Source organism: Bos javanicus, chromosome 13 (assembly GCF_032452875.1).
Source record: "Bos javanicus breed banteng chromosome 13, ARS-OSU_banteng_1.0, whole genome shotgun sequence".
NCBI lineage: Eukaryota > Metazoa > Chordata > Mammalia > Artiodactyla > Bovidae > Bos > Bos javanicus.
In genome coordinates, this window is record NC_083880.1 from 29,961,264 (window position 1) to 29,987,530 (window position 26,267).

General features: G+C 44.9%; 1 protein-coding gene across 2 annotated transcripts in view; it reads right to left on the reverse strand.

Annotated features, from left to right (window-relative positions):
• FAM171A1 (family with sequence similarity 171 member A1) overlaps nt 1–25,995 on the reverse strand; it is a 130,130-nt gene extending 104,135 nt beyond the window's left edge. Inside the window, exon 1 of one of the 2 annotated variants that reach the window (XM_061436122.1) lies at nt 25,792–25,995. In XM_061436122.1, coding sequence (XP_061292106.1) covers nt 25,792–25,888 — 97 coding nt within the window. In that variant the 5' untranslated portion in view covers nt 25,889–25,995. The remainder of the gene's footprint in view (nt 1–25,791) is intronic. The other variant, XM_061436123.1, reaches the window with a different exon arrangement.
• Between the last annotated feature and the right edge of the window lie 272 nt (nt 25,996–26,267).

Genomic DNA, 26,267 nt, shown 5'->3' on the forward strand with positions numbered 1-26,267 from the left:
ACGATGCTGAAACACAGCCGGTCTCAACTCTGGCTGAATCCCGGGGCGGGAGGGCATTGGAAGGTGTTCAGGCCCCACCAGAGCCCTGACTCCAAATTTCTGGTTGCCTCCCGGGCCTCAGCATTGCTTTAAAAGGCTCACAGGTACTGATAACGTCCACCCAGGGGTGAGACCCACCAGGAACGCTTTTGTTCTTCACAAGATGCACATCCTGCAAGTGGACACAGTTTTCTGTGCTCTGCCTCACAAATGGAATAATCAATTACTGCTGAACAAAACTGAGTGTACTTACGTACCAGACAGCTTCCACTGCCGTAACAGCTAAGCAACCCCAGGGATGAAGACGGACCGTGGGACGCCGTAACACCTGCTGTCACGTCCCCTCCAGGGTGAAGGCGGTTCAGGGAAGGATCGAGCTGCCTTCTCACTGTGCCTCTAGCTCTGGGTTGAGACATGTTCTAAAAGTTCTCACAGTTGGCAAAGCCAGCGGCTTTCACCAAATCCTGGGACGTCTTGCTGAAAAGTCACCATGATCAAAAATAAGAGCCAAAAAACAGCTAATTCCAGCAACTAACTACCTTCTGCCAGTCATAAGGGTGGCCAGATTTGGCAAATAAAAACGCAGCACACTTGGTCAATTTGAATTTCAGATGAACAAATGATTTTTTCAAAGTGTGATTACATCCAGTGCAATATTTGGGCACACTTAACACTAAAAATGGAGAGGGCAATGGCACCCCACTCCAGTACTCTTGCCTGGAAAATCCCATGGATAGAGGAGCCTGGTGGGCTGCAGTCCATGAGGTCGCTAAGAGTCAGATACAACTAAGCGACTTCACTTTCACTTTTCACTTTCATGCATTGGAGAAGGAAATGGCAACCCACTCCAGTGTTCTTGCCTGGAGAATCCCAGGGACCGGGGAGCCTGGTGGGCTTCCGTCTATGGGGTCGCACAGAGTCGGACACGACTGAAGTGACTTAGCAGCAGCAGCAACACTAAAAAATTTATTCACTGTTTAACTGAAACACCTCTTGACCGAGTGTCTTGTGTTTTATCTGGCACCTGTACCAGTACCGGCCCCAGAAGAGTCCATTTGTCACCTTTTGCTGCTTTGTTTCAGGAGAAAGAGATGATGGTATTACAAGGCTTAAAAAAACATTTGAAAACCCTCTGTTTGCTCCCCAACAAAACACTTCGGTCTTCATGGTATAGAAATTACCCAGAACAGAATATCAACAGAATATCCCTCTCTTCTTTTCAAAGAACTGAGTTCTTTAGCTCTGAACAAAGCACAAGAAGGAGGAGAAACTTTTGTTGCTGGCTGCAGCTGAGCAAATTGATCAAACAAAGGAAGCATTCAGCTCACACTTTGCATCTCACATACACACACAGACTTCAGCAAACCCTATGGAAAAAGCAGAAATGGTGAGGAAATTTCATCTGGCTAATCTCGTAATTACGAAGTTTGATTTCCGGTTTCTGCTCCTATAGAGAGATGGAGAGAAGACGCCAGGAGAGAAGGAGAGAGAGGAGAAGGTAGAAAATCTGCATAATCGGATTTACTCTTTCAGCAAATCCTGAGCACCAGAGGACCGAGGAGAGACAGATGGATGGCGGACACACACGGCAGGGTGGTGAGTGTCAGGATGGAGTTTTCTGCTGAATCCTTGGCATCTGGAGCTGTGCCTGTAACATGGAAGCATTCAACCATTCATGTTCAGTCTCAAAGTCGTGTCTGACTCTTTGCAACCCCATGGACAGTAGCCCACCAAGTTCTTCTGTCCATGGGATTTCCCACCTGGAAAATACTGGAGTGGGTTGCCATTTCCTTTTCCAGGGGACCTTGCCAACTCAGGGACTGAACCCACATCTCCTGCATCTCCTGCATTGCAGGTGAAATCTTTACCGCTGAGCCATCGGTGATTCAACCATTCATATTCATGTTCAGTATTTGTGGAGTAAAGAGCAAAGGTATGTGTACAGACCTGGAGAAGGGAAAGAGGAAATCAGAGATGGCTCCCCGAGGGTATGATGCCTGATGCTCTAGGAAGAGTGAAAATGAGTTGGTCAGGCAAAAGCATTCTGGCCAGGAGGAAAGGCTGCTGCAAAGACATGGCAAAGCCCGAGCTCTGGGCTCCTGTGAGTGAAGAGATCCGCCCACTGAACAGCGAGAGCACAGGTGGGAGGTCTGGAAAGAGGCTGGATGGGATGGAGATCAGTCAGTCCATTGGGAAGATGACCGGAAATGGAAGCCCCAGAGGAGAGAGGATGCTCCAGAGTCCAGAGGGGAAAGTGGAAGAAAGGAGGGACCCAAAGGAGACTAAGGAAGGGGACCCTCGCATGAGGAGAGGAGCCAGGAGAAGCCACAGTCACAGAAGCCCAGACAGCGTGTCCCAGAGATGGAGGGGCTGGTGTCAGAAGACAGAGAAAAAAGAGGGTTAATGATGATTAACCAGAGGGATGATTCTGGGGCTTCCCAGGTGGCTCAGAGGTAATGAACCTGCCTGCAGTGCAGGAGATTCGGGTTCGAGCCCTGGGTTGGGAAGATCCCCTGGAGAAGGAAATGACAACTGACTCCAATATTCTTGCCTGGATTATCCCACAGACAGAGGAGTCTGGCAGGCTACAGTCCGTGGACTTGCAGAGTCAGACTCAAGTGAGTGACTAAATCACCACCACCAAGGGATGACTTGGGGGTGACAAGTGGAGAAATTGGGCGCAGACAACAGCATTTGTGGCAGTGGGGTGGGAGAAGTGGATAGTCTGAGGGGCAATGGGGCCACAGAGGTGCTGTTTCACAGGTGTGCCCTTAGGGTGAGAGGGGCCTCAAGATATGCTGAGATGCAGAGATGGAGCCCCAGGCAGGAAGACACTGATCACACAGCTCAGGGATGAAAGCAAGCTGGGATTCAGTGAACCAAGACAGTGGTGGGAGGGCTTTTTTAAAATTCCTTTCCCTTGTGTCCCTTCTGGAAGCCCCTGATGCCCTATGGTATGAACTAGCCATGGCCCAGCCCAGTCCTAAGCATCCTGGCTCTTACCAGATGAGTGGCAAGAAGATGAACATTGCAAAAGGTCGTTGACTAGGGGATGCAACTCCACCCCATCCATTTAGAAACACAAAACAAAACCACAAAACCCCATGAGCTGGAAAGAGGAAGGCTCATACAGATCAGTCCTGCTGCTGGCTCCTCTAATGTCTCCGAGACTCTTTGGGCAGCCAAGAATCTCCATGGAGATAAATTACGAAAAGGTCACCCAGGAATTCTGTTGCCTCAGCAGTGACTGAACCAACTTCTGTGCAGGGACAATGAAGAACATGCAGCCGGGGCAGCTGGCTGCTGTGGCACTGTGTTATCTAGGAGTGGTGCAAAACCCATGTCTTTTGCATAAAACAACTCAAAGATCTAGTCAGTCTTTACTCTTTAAAAAAAATTATGGAAACGAAATCGGGCACTCTACATCTCTGCCTAACAACAGTCAACTATTATTTCTTTAAATGAGCCCCAAACAGCTGGCAATAAATGACTTATTCAAGATGCCATTTGCACAAGCCTAAAAACCGCACGAACATAACATGGATTAAAAACTTCTAAGCTTCACGGTTTGTAAGAGTCTCACTCTGCTGAAAAAGAAACAGTATAAAAAGGCAGTTCAGTATCAAGTGCAAACTGGAACCAGACCAACCACCAACTTCTGTTCCTCCTTGAAATTGTTTTTGTCAGGTCATAAACACACACAGTCCGGCTGGAGATGGTCTAAAGACAGAATAAAGATAATGGAACTTGAAGTCCACAATCAGGGTCACCAGGGGCTATGGAGAGGTTTTTTTTATTATGCACATAACAAGTACATAATAAGCATTTTAACTGTATGGATGTATAAGGGAGTGACTACTTACACAGAAAACGTAGTGCAGTCCCTTCCAAGACATCTGTGTCCATCCCAACAACCGAATGGATGACACCGACTACCTACATTGAAACTATGCTTTGAATAAGGTGAGAGTAAATTTTCTAGGTAGCTTTACTTTATCATCCTTTCATTATCATCTTTTATCATCCCTTCAATTGAGATGTTGAAAATCTAAGGAAAAAGAAGTAGCTCATATACCTGGTGGCAGACACAGTGGCTGAAGAACAGGCCATACGAGAGCAGCCAGACCCAATGGACTGCGTCCTGGTTCTGCCTCTGTCTGTCTCTAAACATTAGGATCTGAAGGGCAGTGGCAGAATTACTATCTCAAGTGTGATCCCTTGGCCAGCAGCACGGTAAAAGCCACAGCATCTTAGGGACCACACCAAACCCACTAGGTCAGGATGCACATTAACCAGACCCGCCAGGGGGGCTCATCCAAGTTGGAGTTTGGGAAGCAGTGATCAGAGGAGCAAGACTGCCTGGCTTTCAGTCTGGTTACCTCGTACCTAAGTGTTAGTCACTCAGTCATGTCTGACCCTTTGCGAACCCATGGACTATAGCCCGCCAGGCTCCTCTGTCTATGGAATTTTTCAGGCAAGAATACTGGAATGGGTTGCCATTTCCTTCTCCAGGGGAATCTTCCCAACCCAGAGATTGAACCCAGGTCTCCCACATTGCAGGCAGATTCTTTACCATCTGAGCCACCAGGGAAGCCCTACCGCACACCTGAAGATAATACTAATATGGAGACCAGGCACATCGCCTCAGGAAGTTATCAAGTGCTACTTTCATTACATTTCATTGTATAACATTTCCAATTTTACTGACCTTTCTCTAAAGTAACAGAGTCTTCTCTTTCTTTATCCAGAGGCCTTAAGTTTTCGAAGCAGTTTGGCTTCATGCTACCATCTAAGGTCATGCCAGCTTTATATCATGTTCAGTAATAGGGTGGGGTGAAATAGAAAACATTTTTTTCAAGTTCAATTTTAGATATGATTATATATTTTTTTCTTTTTATTTTTTTGGGGGGACAATTGTTAACTGACTCATTAGCAAACCAGGTGTTTTCCCAGCAAGCTAGGAAGTTGTTTGGAGCATTATCCAAAAAAGTGACATGTAATCAGAACCACACAGAAGAGGCCAGGGCCGGTGCCATGAAAAGCACGGAACACAGAATTCCCTGCTGGTCCAGTGGATAAGCATCCGCCTACCAATGCGGAGGACACAGGTTCCTTCCCTCGTAGGGAAGGTCCCACGTGCCTTGGAGCAACTAAGCCTGTGCACCACAACTATTGCGCCCGTGTGCCAGAGCCTGTGCTCTGCAACAAGAGAAGCCCCCGCAATGAGAAGCCCGCACATGGCAACCAAGAGCTGCCCCGGCTCGCTGTAACTAGAGAAAGCCCGCAAGCACCAACGAAGACACAGTGAACTAAAAATAAATAAATAATTTAAAAAAATTTTTTTTAAAGCACAGAACAGAGCTGTGTGTACAGGTGTTCACAGCAGATCTACGCATACGCATCTCCATCTGGAGCAGCAGTCCTGCTAACTGAAGAGCTCACTGCATCCAGGATACTGTAAACTCTGGCACAGTGGGAATCGCGAATCTATTTTATTCTGTCTGACAAAGTGTAGGAGGGGCTTAACAAATATCCATGAATGAGTCAGTGAATAAATAGCACTAACTCCAGGTTCTCCCTACAGCACTCTGCACCTTATCTTTCAATTCCCCGCAAAGGTGAGAGAATTCAAGGGCCCCCACGCCACTCCAGATTGCCCATCAGCCACTCCCCACACTGAGATGTTTCTTCTGAGGCTCCCATGATGGCCACTGGAGGGGCCTTCTCCTCTGGGAACAAAATCACTCCCACCCCATCACTACAATAGTTACCATCAGCTCCCTTGTCTCCTTCACTTTAGGGCTTGGAAAGATAAACACAGCAACTTTAATAACCCTTATGTACAAGAAGATCTGGGCATAGGTGGCTATTTTCAACAACATGGCTTAATCTCCAAAATATACAAACAGCTCATGCCTCTCAACAACAAAAAAAGCAAACAACCCAATCCAAAAATGGGCAGAAGATCTAAATAGACATTTCTCCAAAGACATACAGATGGCCAATAAGAACATGAAAAGATGTTCAACATTGCTAATTATTAGAGAAATGCAAATCAAGAACACAATGAGATATCACACTAGTAAGAAGGGCCATCATTAAAAAGTCTACAAATAATAAATGCTGGAGAGGGTGTGGAGAAAAGGGAACCCTCCTACACTGTTGGTGGGAATGTATGTTGGTGCACCAATGTGAAGAACAGTATGGAGTTTCCTCAGAAAACTAAAAATAGAGTTACCATTTGATCCAGCAATCCCACTTCTAGGTACATATCCGGAGAAAACCGTAATCCAAAAAGATACATGCATCCCAATGTTCATTGTAGCTCTATTCACAATAGCCAGGAGATGGAAGAAACCTAAGTGTCCATCAACAGATGAAAAGCATAAAGAAAATGTGGTACATATATACAACGGAATGTTACTCAGCCACAAACAAGAATGAAATAGTGCCATTTGCAGCAACATGGACGGACCTAGAGAATATCATAGCAAGTAAGACAGAGAAAGACAAATATGTTATTGTTTATATGTGCAATCTTAAAAAAGGTACAAATGAACATATCTACAAAACAGAAATAGAATAACAGATGTAGAAAACAAACATGATTACCAGTGGGTAGGCAGGCAGTGGGGGGATAAGTTGGGAGATTGGGACTGACACATACATACTGCTATATATAAAATAGATGATCAACAAGGACCTACTATATGGCACAGGGAACTCTACTCAATACTCAATAATAACCTATGTGGAAAAAGAATCTGAAAAAGAGTAGATAGATACATATACATAACTAACTTACTTTTCTGTACACCTGAAACTAACGCAACATTGTAAATCAACTACAGTCCAACATAAAATAAAAATTAAACAACAAAACATCAAAGTCTCCTCCTTCTGCTGCTGAAACTGATGTTAAGGAGGCTGGCCTTTCTGTACCCTTTTGGCTGCTGTGATGTAGACTGCTTTCTCTTAACTCAACTGAAAAAGCAAGAACAAGAATAGGGAAAGAAAGGAGAGGAGATTGGGAACAAAGAGGGTAACTGCCTTCTCAATCAATTACACACGATTAGCAGAAGAGGCTCAGGTTGCAGACAGTTACACTAGAAAGGCCTTTGATATTGGACTATCTGGTTAAAGATTTACCAACCAAGCAGAATAGATGGGAAAAGAGGATTGATAATAATCAGGAAGAGGAAGCCAGAGCAGACATGGCAACCAGTTCACAGACTTAGAATCACACCCACTACTCATTATGCTCCAATGGGATAAGAGATGAGTTTATTAGCAAGCTCAGCAACTCCAACGATTATTTTTCTTAAAGAGGAAAAAAAAAAAAACAAAAAACCCAGCTCTTTTTCTAATGCTCTTTTTCTAATGCTTTATAAACTCAGAAGGCTTGGGTGCAGGTGATATTATTCTCATGTCCCTGAAAAATCTACCATTCACATGGATGAGTGTGTGGCCCGAGGACTGCCCCCCCCCCCACCACTTTTCTCTACATAATTAATTATTAGCCTTCAAATCCTGGCTCCAAAGCCACTTCCCTGGGAAGCCTCTCTGACAGCTATCTCCTCCTCTGCATCCCTGAATGCTTTGCTGTTTGCTTATCGATGCTTCCTTCAAGGGGGCTTGAGTTCCTGAAAAGAGGGGCTGGATCTTAATAATTGCTGAAAATTATCTCTAAACAGTGAGTGTGAATCCCTGGAACGAACAACTGAGAGATGCTGAGAGAAGTGCAGTAGGGTGCAGGTGGGATGGCCACTTCTAGGCGGTACTGACATACGACTGTAAGCTATATTATCTTTCACGTATAAAAAGGAATAATCTCTCTCCCAAATACCTTTTGGGATTGTGGGAAACAAAATGAACCTGAAAGCACTTGAAACTCTAAAGGAATTTATAAATGTAACATCAACATTTTGGTGGTAAAAGCTAAGGAAAGCAGATTCTTTATTGGATGGATCAATGGATGGATGGGTGGATGAGTGGATGGATGGATGAATGGATGGGTGGGTAGGTGGGTGGGTGGATGGACGGATGAATGGGTGGATGGATGGATGAATAAGTGGGAGGGCAGGCAGATGAATGGTTGGATAGGTGGCTTGTTGGGTGGATAAAGAGTAGTTAACCAGCCACGAAGCAGCTAACAGGAAGATAAAGGGAGGAAGCATATAATTTCAAGTCTTTCCAGACCATCCTCGCAGGGAAACATCTCCCCAAGGATTCTGAATTTAGCAATGGGAAGATGGGAGAAGGGAATAGCCCCACCTAATTAACAAAATGTTATCTAATGAGTACACATAAACAACAGCCCTGGTCTAAAAGCTAGTAACTCCTCTCTCATATTTACTTAGCATTTATGTAGTATTTTAACATGTATTGATTTAGAATGTATAAGTTTAATATTTAATGTGACATAAATAGATTGCCATCAAGGTTCTCAAAGAACCATCATTAGAGGCAAGGATTCTATTTTTAAATTTAAAAAAAAGGCAAATGAGTTTCAACAACAGTTTAAAAAACTAGTTCAAAAATAGGGGAGAAAGTTCATAATAGGAGAGTGTTTAATCAGTTTTAACTTTAACTGAAAATGTAAGTTGCAGCACAAGAATGAGGTCTAAAGAAAACACAAAGTGTGCATTAAAAATTATTTGAACAGTTTTCTCTGTCTAGAGGTGAATGAACTAAAAAAGATCCCTTTCTGAGTTTAATTTCACTAGGCAGTCTTTAGGTTTACAGTAAAGGAAAAGTATATCCATAAACTGTGTGCTGAGTATCTGCCAAGGGAGGTTGTTTAGGAAGGAGACTTAATTCTGCTTCGGCCATACAGAGTCCTGCAGGGACTCTGCCTGGGGAGCAGAGCCACATTTTAAAAGGGCTCCCTGTGCTCCAGCAGATGGACTGCAAACTTGACCAGACTGCAGACACCATGTCCTCCACCCTCACCAGTTGAATGCATTAACTTCTCTATCCCCTTCCCATATGCTTTTTCGCACAGTCACAAACACGTCCAGCAGATGGTAGGTAAAAAAGAAAGAAATCCATCAGCCGAGCAAAAAGTGAAAAACCTTTTTCTAAAGGAGGCATCCAATCTCCTCCAACCTCTGATTAGATGGGAATATTTTAAATAATCAAATGGCACGAAACACAAGTAATGTCTTTCACGCCATCCTCAAGAAGCACTGCCCTTTTGTATTACAATATGTGGGATAATAACTTCATGGATCTAATGCTAGTCTGTTTTCCTAACTCGGAATAATCACAGATTTTCTCAATATCAAAAAATACTGACACAATAATAGGGCCACCAGCAGTTCCCAGCAGGTGATTTTTCTCCACATTAAACAACAAACAAATGCCAGGGTCAGCATTTCAGGAATCAGACTGAACAATCCCATCTCATGAGCATCGTGGGAAGAAAATGTTCTAAGTTCAGGAAAAAAAAATCCTCTCCTTTCATGAAATCTCTATTTTAATCTAAACAACAGAAAGGCTATTTATGCTACTAAATCTGTAGGTCTGGGTAGAAGCCAGACAAAGGACTTGGGAGAAGCACCTCCACTAAAAGGCAACAGTATACACAGCAGGGAAATCGGACACAGGTGTCACTGTTCTTTGCATGGATACAGTTTCTTAAAAAAAAAAAAAGAGGCTGCTCTGAGTGAGTGAGTGAGCGTCACTCAGTCGTGTCCGACTCCTTGCGACCCTATGGACTATATGTAGCCTTCCAGGCTCTTCTGTCCATGGAATTCTCCAGACAAGAATACTGAAGTGGGTTGCCATTTCCTTCTCTAGAGGCTGCTCTGAAGTAGAATAAAAGTTAGGAAAGGCCATATGAGGGGAGAAATAGAACTGAAAAAAGAGGACCTGACTCACCTTTTCCCCCGTCCCAGATGTGGCTCTCTGGAGCAGCTTGGTTCTGTGAAATCCACATGCAGACATGCACATGCAGCTGAAGACGCCCAGTGTATACTTTTACAGGTTAACAGCACCAGCAGAGGAAATAAGCAGACAACCCTATGTGCGTGTGTGCTCAGTTGTGTCTGACTCTTTGCGACCCGGAGGACTGTAGCCCACTAGGCTCCTCTGTCCATGGAATTTTTCAGGCAAGAATTCTGGAACAAGTTGCTATTTCCTCCTCCAGGGAATCTTCCCAACCCAGGGACTGAACCGGCATCTCTTATGTCTTCTGCATTGGCAGGCAGATTCTTTACCCCTGCGTCACCTGATCCTATCTGGTCTCAATTTCCAAATGATAGACTCAGTCTTTAGGGGAGTATTTTAAATCTCAAGGAATTCCACTTATTACAGTAGATCATCTCTTGGTATGCCTGGCTCTGAATCAAAATGTCTTACTTCTGTGAATAGATACGTTTAGAACTTTATTGTTTATCTTAAGTTTAAAAAAAGGCTATTAGAATACTTTGAGGAATTGAATCAATACATTTATGACTCAAAAGGGATAGTGATGTACCGCCAGTAATTTCTAGAAGCTGCTTGGTCATTAAGAGATCCTAGCACTTTTTGGAATGTATTGACTCTTGCACCTTCCAACTGGTACATATGTTGAGGTTTCTTTTAAAGAGGAGAACAGGCATAGAAACAGTCCTACAGAACTTCTAGCTTTGCATTAGTAGGATGCAAATAATAGACTCTGGAAAGGTTGTTTTTATTTTCTTTTTCTCTTCTATTCCTTTTCCACTCTGACACACACACACACACCATGGCTTATCTGGTTGATATGTGATAAAATAGTTCTACATGATCAGATGGGATGGATATTCACTGGGGAGGTAATGTGGTCATGTGACAGTCTTCAATAAAATATCAAAGAAAAATAAAAGTATGCATGAAAATACTGTTGAAAATAAACATAATGGTGAAATTTTAATTTTAATTTTTAAAAGTGCTCCAAGACTCTTCAAAAACTAAAGCCATTTACAGCTGAAAAATGAAACGTATGCACTATATTATCTATTTGGGCATCTATGTATCTGTCTATTTGGTACATATAAATCTGCCCACTAAAAAGCCTAAAATTAAAAAGTCTAGTGCCACCAAAAGTTGGTGAGAATATGGAACATCAGAAATTCTCACATATATTCTATTTATGTATAGAAAGATACAACTAATTTAGAAAAAGGTCTAGTGGTACCTTATGAAACTACACATTTTGCTGGGTTATAGGGTATGTATTTTACTAAGAGCAATGAAAGCATATAAAAACATATATATATGTTTAACTGTATAAAATGTTCACAACTGTATAAAATGTTCACAGCAACTCTATTTACAACAGCCCCAAACCAGAAACAACTTGTTTCTATAGGAGAATGGATATACATACTGCAGAACATTCCTCCAGTGGAATATTATTCAGCAATAAAAATAAGTGATCCATTGTTTCAAGAAACACATGGATAGACCTCAAAAAAAATTATGGTAAACAAAAGAAGCCAGGGTCCATACTGCATGATTCCAGTTATAGGAAGTTCTAGCACAGGCAAGAAAGTAATCCAAGGTGGACAAAATTAGAACAGTGGTTTCCCCTAAGAGGCAGGGGCAGAAACTTACTGAGGGGGCATAAGGGAAATTTCTGGAATGATATTCCATACCATAATGGGATTTAGGGTTGCACAGGTGAATGCATACGTCAACACTTAAGATGCGTGTATTTCCTTGTATGTAAATTTTCCTATGAGAGAGAAATCAAACACATATTGAATGCTAATTAATGATATTCATGCTGCAGCATTTGGAAGAAGGGGCACAGTAATTTGATACATATTTTAAAATTCATGGGAAAAGGAGATGGATTAATTAATGCACAGAAGGATGAATGAATTGAGAGATAAGTAACAAAGCAGGTATGTGCTTGTGTGCTAAGTCGCTTCAGTCGTGTTCCATTCTTTGCAACCCTATGGACTGTAGCCTGCAAGGCTCCTCTGTCCATGTGATTTTCCAGGCAAGAATACCGGAGTGGGTTGCCATGCCCTCCTCCAGGGGATCTTCCTAACCCAGGGATCGAAACTACATCTCTTATGTCTTCTGCATTGGCAGACGGGTTCTTTCTGGCTGCTGCTGCTGCTAAGTCACTTGAGTTGTGTCCGACTCTGTGCGACCCCATATACGGCAGCCCACCAGGCTCCCCGTCCCTGGGATTCTTAAGGCAAGAACATGAGAGTGGGTTGCCATTTCCTTCTCCAATGCATAAAAGTGAAAAGTGAAAGTGAAGTCGCTCAGTTGTCTCTGACTCTTCACGACCCAATGGACGGCAGGCTACCAGGCTCCTCCATCCATTGGATTTTCCAGGCTAGCACCACCAATAAGGCAAGTATAGTAAAATGTTAATTAGAGAATCCCAGTGGTTAGTATGGGGTATTCCCTGTAAATTTCTTTTAATTTTTTTAGTGGACAAATATTTTCATGAATATTGGAAGTAAGTTGGAAAAAAATTTATTATAGTCCCATAATGGTATCATTTAGAAATTTATTTTCACGATCATTGTATAAGCAAAGAGGAACTAAGAAGCCTTTTTTTTTTTTGAGAGTGAAAAAGATTAAACTTTTGCAAGTAGATTTAAATGCCAAATAAACACTGTATTTCACACCTACTTTGGAGTGAATAAAGCCCCCACTTGATGCCCAAAGAGGACAAGGGCATATTTACAATCCAAATATACCTGAAGGGCTGTTTTGCAAATAACCACATACTTTCCTACCCATGACTCTCCAGTTGCTGGGTTCTAACAGGTCCCTCTTGTTACAAAAAACTGCTTGCCAAATACTAATGGGCTTTGAACACAAACTAGAAGGTTCCAGCCAGGCTAGGTGTAACTCCAAAATCCCACCTTGCTCGAGTGGACCTCCCTCAGGAGCTCAAGAGAATTCCTGGTGAGAGCCCCTTATGTCTTCTACACATCTGCATTCCCCATAACATCAAGCCCAGGAGATGCTCTTAGGATGCTCAGAAGTAACTGTTCAGGGTGGCTTTCTGAGGCTCAAAGGCCAACAAGGTTCACACAGCGGATATTTTTGTCTTTCTTTATAAAAACAAACGGGTCCATCCAGAGCCCCCTTATTTATACTGGTAAAATGCCAAGAGGGTCAAAACTGTGGGAAGTTCTACTTTAATCCTCCAATTCATAAAGCAGCCCAGTGTGAGAGTGAAGGCTGCCTGGTGTTGCATGGTGGACTCTGTCACTTACTGTGTGATTTTTTGGGGTAAATGGTTTAACTTCTTTATGCCTCACATTCCTCTTCTATAAAACGAAGCTGGTATTTACAGCTTTTGTAGGATTGATGTGCAGATTAAATTAAGATAATCCATCAAGGTGCTCAGCATCATGCCTGGCAAGTAATCAGCACCTAGTACCTGTTAGTTAATCATCCTGATGACTTTTTTATGTTTAAGTGAGTGAAGCTGAGACTGCCTGTCACTGTTATACTGATGTAACAGGAATTATAAGAGACAATGCAAATACTTACTGTTCAAAGAATTTGGTAAACTATAATTATGGAAAGAAACTTCACTTCCACGTTCTCAGGGTCAATGTGACAAAACTCAGGACCACTTTAAATAAAGAATTTGGGATAGCCAAAAAAATTAATGCTTTTAAATTGTGGTGCTGAAGAAGACTCTTGAGAGTCCTTTGGATTGCAAGGAGATCAAACCAGTCAATCCTAAAGGAAATCAACCCTAAACAGTCATCAGAAGGACTGATGCTGAAGCTTAGGCTCCAATAATTTGGCCACCTGAGGTGAAGAGCTGACTCATTGTTAAAGACTCTGACGCTGAGAAAGATTGAGGGCGGGAGGAGAAGGGGACGACAGAGGACGAGATGGTTGGATGGTATCACTGACTCAATGTATATGAGTTTGAGCAAGCTGTGGGAGTTGGTGATGGATAGGGAAGCCTGGCGTGCTGCAGTCCATGGGGTCACAGAGTCGGTCATGACTGAGCAACTGAACAAAGCTGCCTTAGGTTTTCCTCACATGTGCCTCCAGAGTTTAGAGCTTAGTCCATAGAGTTTAGGGTCCTACAGCCTCAGGGCAGGAAGGGACAGAGAAGACTCCCTGACAACAGTCCTTCTTGAGACTCTTGGAAAGAAAACCCTTGGGTTGTCTTCTTCCCTGCTCTTCTCAGCATCTCCAGCAGCAGGGAAACCTGCCTGCAGCCTCTCCGTCCACTGGAGATGCCATGATCCCTCTTTACACTGTGGCTATGTGGGCAGGACGAGATGCCCAAAGCTGTCCCACCCTCACGGTAGCACTTTCTAATGTCACGTGGAATGGCAAAAAGAACTACAGCAGAGGCGAGGAAGGCCACGACTCAAAGACAGGGAGGTTGTCCTAAATTGTCTTGTGGGCCCAACAAGAATCTGCCTGCAATGTGGGAGACCTGGGTTCGATCTCTGGGTCGGTAAGATCCCCTGGAGAAGGGAATGGCAACCCACTCCAGTATTCTTGCCTGAAGAATTCCATGGACGAAGGAGCCTGGCAGGCTCATAGTCCATAGTGTGGCAAAGAGTCGGACACGACTGAGCCACCAACACTTTCACTTTCAGCCTAACCACATGAACCCTTAAAAGCTGAGAACTTTCTCTGGTCATGGTCAGAGAGACAGGGCAGAAGGAGAAATCAGAAAGATATGACATGTGAACAGGACTCCGCATTCTGCTGCTGGTTTGGCAGTGGGAGGGGCAAGGTGACAAAGGATACAGGTGGCCTTAAGGAGTGAAGACAGGCTCGCGGCTGTCAGCCAGCAAAGAAACAGGGACCGTTGCTTGCTTTCTGTGAGGAACTCAATTCTGATGACAACTTGGATGAGAGTTTGGAAGCGAACTCTAACCTGGAGCCTCCAAGAAGGTCCCTGCCCTACTGGTGCTTTGATTTTGGCCTTGTGATGCCCTGAGCAGAGCCTCAGCTGAGCGGTGCCCATACCTCCCACCCAGAGAAACTGTGGGGTCATATCCGTGCTGCTTCATGTCACTGATTTGGGCTAATCTGTGAAGCAGCCGTAGAAAATGAATGTAATAGCCCTTAAAATACCTGAGTTTCCCAGCAGGTCTTCTGGTATCTTTATTTATTTATTTCGTTTAGAGCAAACACTCTCTGGGACTGGATCATCTTTCACAAACAAGGCTTTGAGGCTGCTCACTTAGCTGCCCTGCTTTTAAGAACAACAATGAGATGCCCCCAACTTCTTCCATCTGATGAACTCGGTTCAGCTATTCTGGGGCTGAACCTGTGATGACCAGTCAGGACGAGGTTCTACTGGAGGACTGTGCGAATGTTGGGGCCCTGGGTCCAGCCCTGTGCTTGCTAACATTATGGACGTGAAATGGAAAGCACAGCATACAAAGTCAAGAGACCCAGATTCAAGTTCTCCTTGGAATATGTTCTTCAGGGTAAACAGCAAGCTTAAATTTGGCCTCCTATGACCAAATATAATTCTCCAAGTGTGGTGAGAGCAGCACATGACACAGCAGGTTTATGTCTGAATCTGCTCTAGAAACCACAAATTCAAGGCAGTCCAAAATCCATCCTGCCATAGATGGAATGTCTGTGTCCCCCTCAGAATGAATATGTTGAAACCTAATCTCCAATGTGATGGTATCTGAAGATGGGGCTTTTGGGAGGAGATAACGTCATGAGGGTGGGAATCTCATGAATGGGATTAGTGCCCTGATAAGTAAGAGACCTCAGAGAGCTCCCTCTCCCATTCTGCTATGTGAGGACATCTGCAAAGCAGAAGTGGGCTCCTACCATACACCACATGTGCCAATTCCTTGATCTTGGATTTCTCAACCTCCCAAACTGTGAAAAATAAATTTCTGCTGCTTATTAGCCCACCAGTCTATGGCAATCTGTTACAGCAGCTTGAACGGACTAAGATATCCACTGTCCACCTTTATTTAATAAGAAAGTATGATCACTCTCCCAACAAAGTAGTCATTCAAATCACTAATAAAATAGTATTAGAAATCATCTATAAATTATAAATAAACTAAGAACAAGCAAATGAATAGAATGCTGTTAATAATAAAATATTAAGACCCAAGTCACACATGCTTTAATTTTCTCTGTTAAGACAGATTTCCATTTTAAAAATGCTTCTTGTTGACCCTTCTCTCTGAGAGGAAAGATCTCAGCTCTAATTGTGGTGCAAAGGAAACAAACCACAACCACATTCGACTATGATCAGAACAAAGTCATTCATGAGACTCTGCTACTAATTACTGGTTTGAAATCAGAGGTCTTACTAATATGACTCACCTTATGGACTGAGCTAGCTTTCATCAATGTTTAGTCTTAGTTCGGCTCTGTCAAAGTGACAGTAAATTCTTTCCTTCAATATGAATTCAGCAATTTTTCTATTCAAATTCCGAGCTCAGAAAAGTACGTCTAGGCACATGAAATGTTCATTTGACTTGGACATGGTTGTCTCTTCTCATTACACTCATGTTGTCTCTATCCCTATGGGGTACAGCTCAAAACAAAACAAATGAGAAACAAACCAGTCTTTTATAGGTTCAGTACTCACTTCTCTTAAGCTAGCTTTTTCAAAACCCTTTTCTACTTTCCACAATCTCAAAAAATCTTGCCTGTTCTCATATTTGAGTATGTTTATGTATTTCATAGAAAACTCAGGGTTTGAACTATTTGAACATATTAAATCTGTATTTGATCATACTATCACCAATGTAAGCACTATGAGTTTTACCTAATTGTTAATGAAAATTACTATTCACAGCTTCAACTGATATTGGAAATCACCACAGCATCAATATTGTCCAATCAATGCTGTCCCTGCTTAAATATTTGATCACCAAAAGGCCACCTCTTTCCTAACTTACAACTTTTAGAAGCAATAAGTGGTGTTCTGCGTGCTTGCTGCTGCTGCTGCTAAGTCGATTCAGTCATGTCCGACTCTGCGACCCCATAGATGGCAGCCCACCAGGCTCCTCCATCCCTGGGATTCTCCAGGCAAGAACACTGGAGTGTGCCATTTCCTTCTCCAATGCATGAAAGTGAAAAGTGAAAGTGAAGTCACTCAGTCGTGTCCGACTCCTAGCGACCCCATGAACTGCAGCCCACCAGGCTCCTCCGTCCATGGGATTTTCCAGGCAAGAGTACTGGAGTGGGGTGCCATTGCCTTCTCTGTTCTGCGTGCTTATGTTCTCTCAAATACAACTTCCTGTGTCCTACTGTGGACAAATCCTTGAAATATCTAGAAATAAATATCATAGAGAACTTAGAGCTGGATTTTAGTCATGCAAGTGTTAATAGGTTTCATCATACTCAAGAGACTCTTGTCTAATTACATTAAAGTACCTTGGTTAGGTCCTTCCTAATTTATTTTTCTATTTCTGTTCTGATTGGATTGTAAAATATGAGAGGGTAAGCACCCCTAAGTAACCAAGCTTACCCCAAAATATACTGTCCCTTCCACATCACCCTTTTTTGCATAACAAGTGTTTAGCACAGGGTCTTCATACAGAGGGGCTTCCCTGGTGGCTCAGTGGTAAAGAATCCCCAGCCAAGCAGGAGTCACAGCTTCAACCCCTGGGTAGGGAAGATACCCTGGAGAAGGAAATGGCAACCCACTCCAGTATTCTTGCCCAGGAAGTCCCACAGACAGAGGAGCCTGGTGGGCTACAGTCCATGGGGTTACAAAGAGTTGGACATGACTTAGCAACTGAGCACACACACTTCATACAGTAGACGCTCAACATTTAGGATTTTAAGGACAAAAAAGAGAAGCATGGAGTGAAGAAAGTGAAGATATACAACCAGCACCCAGGGGATGACAATGGAACAGTCTAGCTGGAGGCGATGATTTAACCTGGCGAAGAACAGGAGATAAAGTTGGAACAGACATGTGAGGAAAGGCCAGATGTCATAATTTAGACTCCATACTTTGGGCAACCGAAGGAGTCAAGTTTTTCTGTGGGAGAGAAACATGAGTAAAATGGTGTTTGTAGAGGGTCACATGGAGAGAGCTTGAGTTGAAAGAATGGACTACAACAGAAAGACACACTGAAAGTGAAAGTGAAGTTGCTCAGTCGTGTCAGACTCTGCAACCTCATGAACTGTAGCCTACCAGGCTCCTCTGTCCATGGGATTTTCCAGGCAAGAACACCGGAGTGGGGTGCCATTGCCTTCTCCAGAAAGACACACTACTTTGCACAAGTATCTATGAGGGCAAAAAGAGGCCTGGGAGGGAGAACGCAGAGAGGTGACTGAATGACTGCTGATGAGATGAGAAGGGAAGGCAAGAATGATGCCTGAACACGAGGCAAGATCTTGCTAACAAACAAAAGTCATAGTCCACTGAGCTCCTTCGGAAAAATGTGAGTGATTTTGGTGGTAGTGGTGGTGGTGGTGGTGGTGGTGAGGCCCTTAAGATTTCCCCCAATGATCCCCAACAATGTTCCAATTTGGTATAATCTTGTTAAATAGATGCAAAAAAAAGTCCAGACCCGTCTCCAAATGTTATCAGCAGCAGCTTGATCCCCCAAAGTGGTCCACACTGAACAATTACCCTGGGTGTATGGGTGCATCTCTTCTCATAGTCCTTGGGGTCGATGCCTGAATTGGTTTTCTTTATTTTTATTTTAATATTTATTTATTTGGCTGTGCCAGGTCTCAGTTGGGACACACAAGACTCTTAGTTACGGCGTGTGGGATCTAGTTCCCCAACCAGGGATGGAACCTCGGCCCCCTGCATTGGGAGCACAGAATCTTAGCCACTGGACCACCAGGCAAGTACTGTATTGGTTTTCTATTATACCACTTTAGCAAGGGACCACAACTCAGCAGCTTAAAACAACATGAATTTACCATCTATAGTTCTGGAGGTCAGAAGCCCCAGATTAGCATCACTGAGCGAAAGTGAAGATGACAGCAAGGCAGCATTCCTTCTGGGAGCCAGATGGGAGAATCCATTTCCTCATCTTTTCCCTTGTCCAGAGGCTGCCTGCATTACTTGGCACTTGGCCCTTCCTGTCTTCCTTCATAGCCGTGAAGCATCTTCATTGTCTCTCTGACCCTCTGCCTCTGTTGTCACATGTCCCTCCCTGACTCTGACCTTCCTGCCTCCCTCTTATAAGCACCATCCAGAGTCATCTTCCCATCTGAAGATCCTTAACTGCATTATCTCTGCCAAGTCCCTCCTGCAATGTAAAGTACTATGGTATTCACAGGTTTCAGGGAGCAGGATGTGGACATCTTTGGGGGCCATGACTCCATCTTCCACAGGGTCTGTGTGGCTAGAGAACATCATTATCTGAGGGTCCCTTCACTTTCAGACTGGGTTTCCTCCTCTTCAGAAGAAGAATATAAACTTAACCTCAAAGATCCTTCTGACACTGTATAAACCCATCTACCAGGATCTAAAGACATCTATATAATTGTGCTCTATAGATGCACCCTTATGATTACCAACTGAACAGCTTCTAAAGTAGAGAAAGGATCTAAGGGCACATCCAGATTTTAGTCCAGTTAATAGATAAGCTGCTAAGTTAAGGTAAGGTGAATTGGAGAAGGAGGCTGGCGGTTGAGTTTGTCAACACCATGTGCTGATTAGAGATGTCCAGTAGCTTGCTGGACAGAAAGAAATAGAGCAAAGACACCAGGTCAAGGCAAGAGAGAGAAAATCTGGAATCATCCACAAATAGGTTTTAATTAGTGGAATCTCTATGGGTTAATAGATCCTTCAAGGGGTAAAGGAAAGAAGAAAGAGCAAACATTTGGAGCTTCACTTTTACTGAGAAGAGGAGGAGCTGGCAAATCATTTCAAACCGAGGCTTGATCAGAGGAAGGTGGAGTCATCTTAAATATGCAGACTGAACTGTTAACTTTAAGGGAACTCACTATGAAACCCTTTCTAAAGTGGGTGGTTTTGGGTCACACTGCAGAATTTAAGAACGATTAATTTCATATAATCAGATCAGATCAAATCAGTCGCTCAGTCGTGTCCGACTCTTTGCAACCCCATGAATCGCAGCACGCCAGGCCTCCCTGTCCATCAACAACTCCCAGAGTTCACCCAGACTCACGTCCATCGAGTCAGTGATGCCATCCAGCCATCTCATCCTCTGTCGTCCCCTTCTCCTCTTGCCCCCAATCCCTCCCAGCATCAGAGTCTTTTCCAATGAGTCAACTCTTCGCATGAGATGGCCAAAGTACTGGAGTTTCAGCTTTAGCATCATTCCTTCCAAAGAAATCCCAGGGCTGATCTCCTTCAGAATGGACTGGTTGGATCTCCTTGCAGTCCAAGGGACTCTCAAGAGTCTTCTCCAACACCACAGTTCAAAAGCATCAATTCTTCAGCACTCAGCCTTCTTCACAGTCCAACTCTCACGTCCATACATGACCATAGGAAAAACCATAGCCTTGACTAGACGAACCTTTGTTGGCAAAGTAATGTCTCTGCTTTAGAATATGCTATCTAGGTTGGTCTATTTAGGATGCTGAAGCTTAATTTTAAAAATACTTTTAAAGTACATTCATTTCCATATTTGTTGGAGCTGAATACTTCAGCCAGGGCTGTGGTCTTTCAAAGTCCTGAAGTAGGAACTTCCCTGATAGTAGAGTGGGCAGGAATACACCTGCCAATGCAGGGGACACAGGTTCGATCTATGGTCCAGAGGATTCCACATGCAGCGGGGCGACTAAGCCCATGCACCAGGACTACTGAGCCCGAGTGCCTAGAGCCCATGCCCTGGAGCAAGAGAAGCCACACCAACGAGAAGCCTGCGCATGGCAACTGGAGAGTAGTCCCTGCTCTCTACTACTAGAGAAACCCCACACGTGGCAACAAAGACCCAGCTCAACCAGAAATAAAATAAATAAAAAGTCCTGAAGTCATATCTGGTGAAATCAAATAAAAATGACTTGTTTACAATATTACTCTATAACTGGATCAAACTATAAAAGCATTATTGAAGTATATGTGTTATCACAGGACAAATTCTTCCAATTAGACTTCTGAAATCTAATGGATGAAAACATTTACATACAATTCTCCCTCCACATACAGTATTATATATGTCTGTTGTCTGTTTAACTTATTTCCCTGTGCTTTTTTAGTAAGTAGCATTTACTAAAATTACTAAATTAGCAGGTCTTCCCTGGTGGCTTAGCTGGTAAAGAATCCATCTGCAATTCAGGAGACTCCGATTCGATTCCTGGGTCAGAAAGTTCCCCTGGAGGAGCGATAGGCTACGCACTCCAGTATTCTTGCCTAGAGAATTCCCACGGACAGAGGAGCCTGGCGGGCTACGGTCCATGGGGTTGCAAAGAACTGGATACAATTGAGTGACTAAGCACAGCACAGTGTTTGCCAAAAATAGTAAAGATAAACTGTTAGATTTACAGAGATATCAGTAATTTGTTTAAAAATGAAGGCTTGATTAAAACTTAGAAAGTACTTTCATTTGCAAGCTATTAGTTCAGGAATTCATCCAATGGTTTCTTTCTCTCGGTTAGATTTTTTAAGTTAACAAGTTGTAAGTTACCAAGTACAAACAGGATACCAAAAGAATTCTTAAAGTCATTTCAAAGACTTCGCCAGAAATTCTTGACAGTGCAGTTGCTTCTGCACAGCATTCCCACACCTGGCTTGCAAGGAAGCCCAGCAGTCTTGGCAAGTTCAAGTCCCACAGTTTCCCAGGATGTGAGCCTATTTAGATGTGAGTTTTATTTAGATGTTATGCTCTTAATATACTGTCAGCATAAGTCATGCTTGTTGGATGAACCTCCTGATAGTTTTCATCCCTTCGTGATCTGATCATGATGTTCTAACAACAGAAATTTAAATTTGGCTAAGAACAGATCTCTCACAGAGAAGAGAGAGAGGCAACCATTCATCTCAGTTGTTATGACAGATTGTAGCTTTTCTGAGATGAACAAAAAGTTCGCACATCATTACAAAATACCTTACTGTTAGACAGTGAACGGCAACCTAGCTCTGATTTTTCTTTTGTCATATAAAGAGAATTTTCTGGGTTTTGTGTGTGCCTGCGTGCGCTCAGTTGTGTCCAACTCTTTACAGCCCCTTGGACTATAGTCCACCAAGCTCCTCTGTCCATGAAATCTTCCAGGCAAGAATACTGAGGTGCGGTGCCATTTGCCCCTCCAGGAGATCTTTCTGACCCAGGGAGTGAACCTGCCACTCTTATCCCTTCTGCATTGGCAGGTGGATTCTTTACCACTAGCACCACCTGGGAAATCCCATAAAGAGAGTGTTGGGGTTCACAAATACATCTCTGTGGGCCATGTCTGCACAGCTTATGGTTCTTCAAGTGGCCTGACCCTGAGCCCCCTGCCCCCATCAAGCCAGTCTCAGTGTACAGTTGTGTAAGAGGAGGGAGAAAGTCCGAATGAGTGGATGCTTGTGAATAATCATTTCTGTAAAATTCCCAGAAAAAAATTAGATACTGTAAACACTTTAGGGCAACTTAGATGAAAACACTTCATAAAAACATGCAATCATATGCTGGAGCTAGTTCAAATACATAATCAGCAAAGCCAAGCCTCATGGTGACAGCGAACCATTGCCTTTGAAGCCCCTTTGCTGACTCAAAGCAGCTACAGTAGGAAGAGCCAAACCTTAAATTTTATCTTGAATATATAAAGAGCGAAGTTATGCCAAGAAATTCTGCAGATGTTAGTTTCCTCAGATGACAGAACAGAGGTTCATTTAATAAAGAAGGTGTCATTTAGCCCCAGGACTATAATGGGAATACTCTGGTCTATGATTTGTGTGCTCAAGATCTCTAGTTTTTCCTAATCTAAACTTGGTTGGTACGTAACATCTGTGTGAACACAATGCAAGTTCAAAGCATGATTCACAGGGACTTCCCTGGCGGTCCAGTGGTCAGGACTCTGAGCTTCCACTGCCAAGGACATGGGTTCAATCCCTAGTTGGGAACTAAGATACTGCAAGCCTGGCTTTCGAAGACAAAACAAACAAACAAAATCCCCAAGTATGATTCATGTCATAGTTTCCATTACAGTAAAAGCAAAACTCTTACAAATTAGGTTTCCAGGAAAGTAAATATTGAAGGTGTTTTTTTCCTTAAAATGCATGCATGGTGCCCTATAGTACATGTATTGGGTTGGCCAAAAACTTAATTTGGGTCTTTCATAAGATGGAATGGAAACACCTTAGTGAACTCTTTGGCCAACGCGGTGCTAGCCATCTTCAATTTTTTACCCTTTCGACGCCAGCTCTGTGCTAAACCATTTACAACCTGCTGTGGAAAATGCAAAGTGAAATCAGAGGGATTATTCGTTTTCATTGTGTATGTGGCCCCAGAGAGCAGAGAAGACATGAATTTTAAAACTATGTTACAAGATGTAAGTGTCAAGACCATCTGAAGAACTCAGCTGGATGAAGGTGCCCTTCTAATATCAAAGGAGCAATTGTCCTGTTGCCTGAAAAATGCTATGAGCTCAAAATCCAGATGCCAGCTAGTGAGACCCTGTGTCATGGCTGAGCTCCTGGGCTCAACGTTTTAAAAAACCATCCTACACAGTCAAGGAAGTAATCCTGGGGAAAAATATTCCAAGATTCTTGGATCTCCCACTTCAACCATACCACATACTAAGGCACTCCTTAGTACCTTAGTTATTGTTGTTTAGAAGCTAAATCATGTCCAACTCTTTGTAACCCCATTGACTATAGCCCACCAGGCTCCTCTGTCCAGAATTCCCCAGGCAAGAATACTGCAGTGGGTTGCCAGTTCCTTCTCCAGGGGATCTTCCCAACCCAGGGATCAAACACGCATCTCTTTATGTTTCCCGTATTGGCAGATGGGTTCTTCACTACCTGTGCCACTTGGATGCCCAAGGTACTCCTGCTGCTGCTGCTGCTGCTGCTGCTAAGGTTGAGCATTTCTCACCCACTGCACAGAATATTCCATTTTTGAGACTTCAGTTACTAGGTAAGATTTTCAGCAGCAATATCTCTGCAAAATGTGGTCTTAGACCTAAACCTAGTAGATCTGTTTTGTTCCAGTTAAGGCTATACCTTCCCCTATTTTATATGTACATGAACTTACTATTTCCATATTCCTATTTCAAGTGCAAAACAAAAAAATTCCACCCATTCCTTGGAATTAATGGCCTTGTTGAAACACAAATATCATATTCATTGAAATAGCTGATTCAAACATCAGTAGGGTATTAATGAAGAAGGCTGCAATTCAACACTGATGAGCTAATGTCCTAAACATTTATTTCCTACACGAAGAGATACATGAGTCTTTTCTGTACCTTGTCAATGTCCCCCTTCCCTGACATGCATGACTAAATTTATACACAATTCAGAATGGTCCTATTCCAGCACAGCTATAGAAAAAGCAGTTCATGAAAGAGATGCCAGCGAATAATGTCTCAGGCGATGAATAGGAAAACCTTTAACTCAACAAACTAAACCCAGCGGACTGTGGGGGGCACCTACTTTCCCTATCGGAACATCAGAGGTGGAAATCCACCAGGGTTCTCTGCTCCCAGGCACTCCTGGGCTCGGAAAATTCGTCAGAAGGGAAGACGGTGAGCGGTGGTCAAGAAGGAAAGAGGGAAAGGTAAGGTCCAGCAGGAGGATGGACCGCTCGCGGTGCATTCAGTCTGCAAGGCAGACTTCACAGAACACACACCTTCCTGGAGGAAAGGACACCTCGAGGCGAGGAGTCTGGGAGTCGGGGCGAGGGTGGGGGGCTACAGAGCTGCAGGGAAATCCTCCAGGTGGACCTGAGAGGCCCGGCGAGGCCCAGCATCGGTGTCCTGGGGGTATGCCAGGCGTTTACCTGGGGCGGCCTCATTCGCCGTTTTGAAAAGCCAGACAACAGAGAAGCATTCAATTTAGACCCCACAAACGGGTGCAAAAGAAGCTTTAGGCGTCCCCCACAAATACATTCTTATTTTGAAAACAAAAGACAGGCTTGTGGCCATTCTCAGAGGCGATCACGTTCCTCCCAGGGCTGGAAAGCAGATTGGCAAAGGCCAAAGATGAGACAAAAGGCATGAGCCCTGGAAATGATTTAAAATAACAACAACAACAACAAAATTGATTAGGGCCTCCCAGTTCCAATTCTGTCTCCCCTTCCGGGGATGATTCCTGGGCTATCCAGCAAATCCCTTAAGGCCTGGGATAAGGAAGGGGAGGAGACCCCGAAACTTTCCCAAACTGCGGCAGGCTGTAGGCGGGCAGTGACCGCGGACCTCGGGGGTCCGGGGCGCAGGGGGCACCCCAGGGGCGGCGGCCACCCCGTCAGCCGCCGCAACAAAAGGGCCGAGCGCAGCCTTCGTGACCGGGCTTCGAGCACCCGAGCCCCGAGGTGGGGAGCGGGCGATGGCTACCGGGGGGCGACGGCTCTAGCCCGGGCGAAGGAGGAGATGGAGCCGCGTGTCCGCGTCGTGCATAAAGGATCCTCGGCTGCATCCAAACCTGCCACCCGAGGAGCCTGCAGCGGATGCCACCCGCACTCCCGGCGGCCCACGGCCCCTCGGGAGCATCTGCCCGGGCATCGCGGCTTCCCCGGGCGGCGGCGCCCCCGTCGGGAGCGCGGCACTGGGCTGCGGGCCCGGTGGCGGCGGCTCGGGTTCGGGTTTCGGCCGCCGCGGGGACACAATGCGGCCCGGGAGCCCCGCCGCCTCTGCCGCAGGCCCGCGGCCGACACAAAGCCCGCCGCCGCCGCCGGCCCTCGAGCCTCTCGGGCCCCGCTGCCTACCGACCTTGGGCTCCGGCGCCAGGCTCCCGCAGCGTCTTGGTCACCGCCTTCCAGACGTGGCAGCCCAGCAGGCAGAGCAGGAGCGCCGCCGACCTGCTCATCTCCGCGCCGCAGGGCCCCGGGCGGCGCGGGCTGGCCGATCACCGGCTCGGAGCGGCGCGTCACGGGCGGTCGGCCGCCGCGCCTCCCTCCATGTCGCCTGGCTCCGCGCGCGCCGGGCCCCGCCGCCCGATTGGCCGCGCCCCCGCCCGGCGCGGCGCCGGGCCCCGCAGCCCACGGCCGCTCCCGCCTCCGCGCGCCCCGGTGGGTTTCCCCGAAGAGAGCCGCCACCGCGCCGCCGCTGCCGCCGCCTTAACCCCTTCGCGCCCCCGCCCGCCGAGGCGCCCCGGCCCGGGGCCATGGTGCCACCTGGCGGCCGCGCGCCCACCCGCTCGCCCGCGTCGCCACCCGCTCGGGTCCACCCTGCGCTCCCGCCGACCT